The sequence below is a fragment of the Eimeria mitis genome, genomic scaffold (assembly GCF_000499745.2).
Source record: "Eimeria mitis Houghton genomic scaffold, Emh_scaff110, whole genome shotgun sequence".
NCBI classification, from domain to species: Eukaryota; Apicomplexa; class Conoidasida; order Eucoccidiorida; family Eimeriidae; genus Eimeria; species Eimeria mitis.
The window spans coordinates 23,531-24,108 of NW_013567588.1; the positions used below are offsets into that span (position 1 = coordinate 23,531).

The 578-nt window shown below is 48.1% G+C and overlaps 1 protein-coding gene across 1 annotated transcript in view; it reads right to left on the reverse strand.

The window, feature by feature from the left end:
• The window catches only part of EMH_0082680 (uncharacterized protein), a gene marked incomplete at both ends in the record, with an annotated part of 4,698 nt that overhangs the window by 750 nt on the left and 3,370 nt on the right, over nucleotides 1–578 (reverse strand). Inside the window, one exon of the mRNA XM_013494300.1 lies at nucleotides 91–409. Coding sequence (XP_013349754.1) covers nucleotides 91–409 — 319 coding nt within the window. The remainder of the gene's footprint in view (nucleotides 1–90; nucleotides 410–578) is intronic.

The window sequence follows — 578 nt, forward strand, 5'->3', positions numbered from 1 at the left end:
CTTTAATATATTTATTATATTCTGTCCCCCCAGCAGCTGCGCTATCACTAAACCTGTAGAAAAAACAACACTACCCTCGCTGAAACAAACCTCCCAATACCCCCTCTCCCCCCCCCTGCTGCTGCTGCTGCTGCTGCTGCTGCTGCTGCTGCTGCTGCTGCTGCTGCTGCTGTTGTTTTCAGCTGCTGCTGGTGGCGTTGTTGTTGCTGTTGTTTTTGCTCCTGTTCCTGCTGTTGCTGCTGCTGCTGCTGCTGCTGCTGCTGCTGCTGGTGTTTTCGTCATTCTTTCTCCTCCATTCTCCTGCATCTGCATCTGCTGCTGTTGCTGCTGCTGCTGCTGCTGCTGCTGTTGCTGCTGCTGCTGTGGTATTTTTTTTCTGAGTATTCCCTTTTGCTGCAGCTGCGCCCATCTATATAAAAGTCTAAACTTTTTTATTTTAATGAGTTGGTGTATATCTATATCTCCATACCAGGTCCTCCTAAACACCTCGCTCTTACTAGCAGCAGACAACAAAAAAACTAAAATAGCGCATTCGGGGCTGCAGCTTCCTTTTGTGCATATTACATAAGATGGGGAGA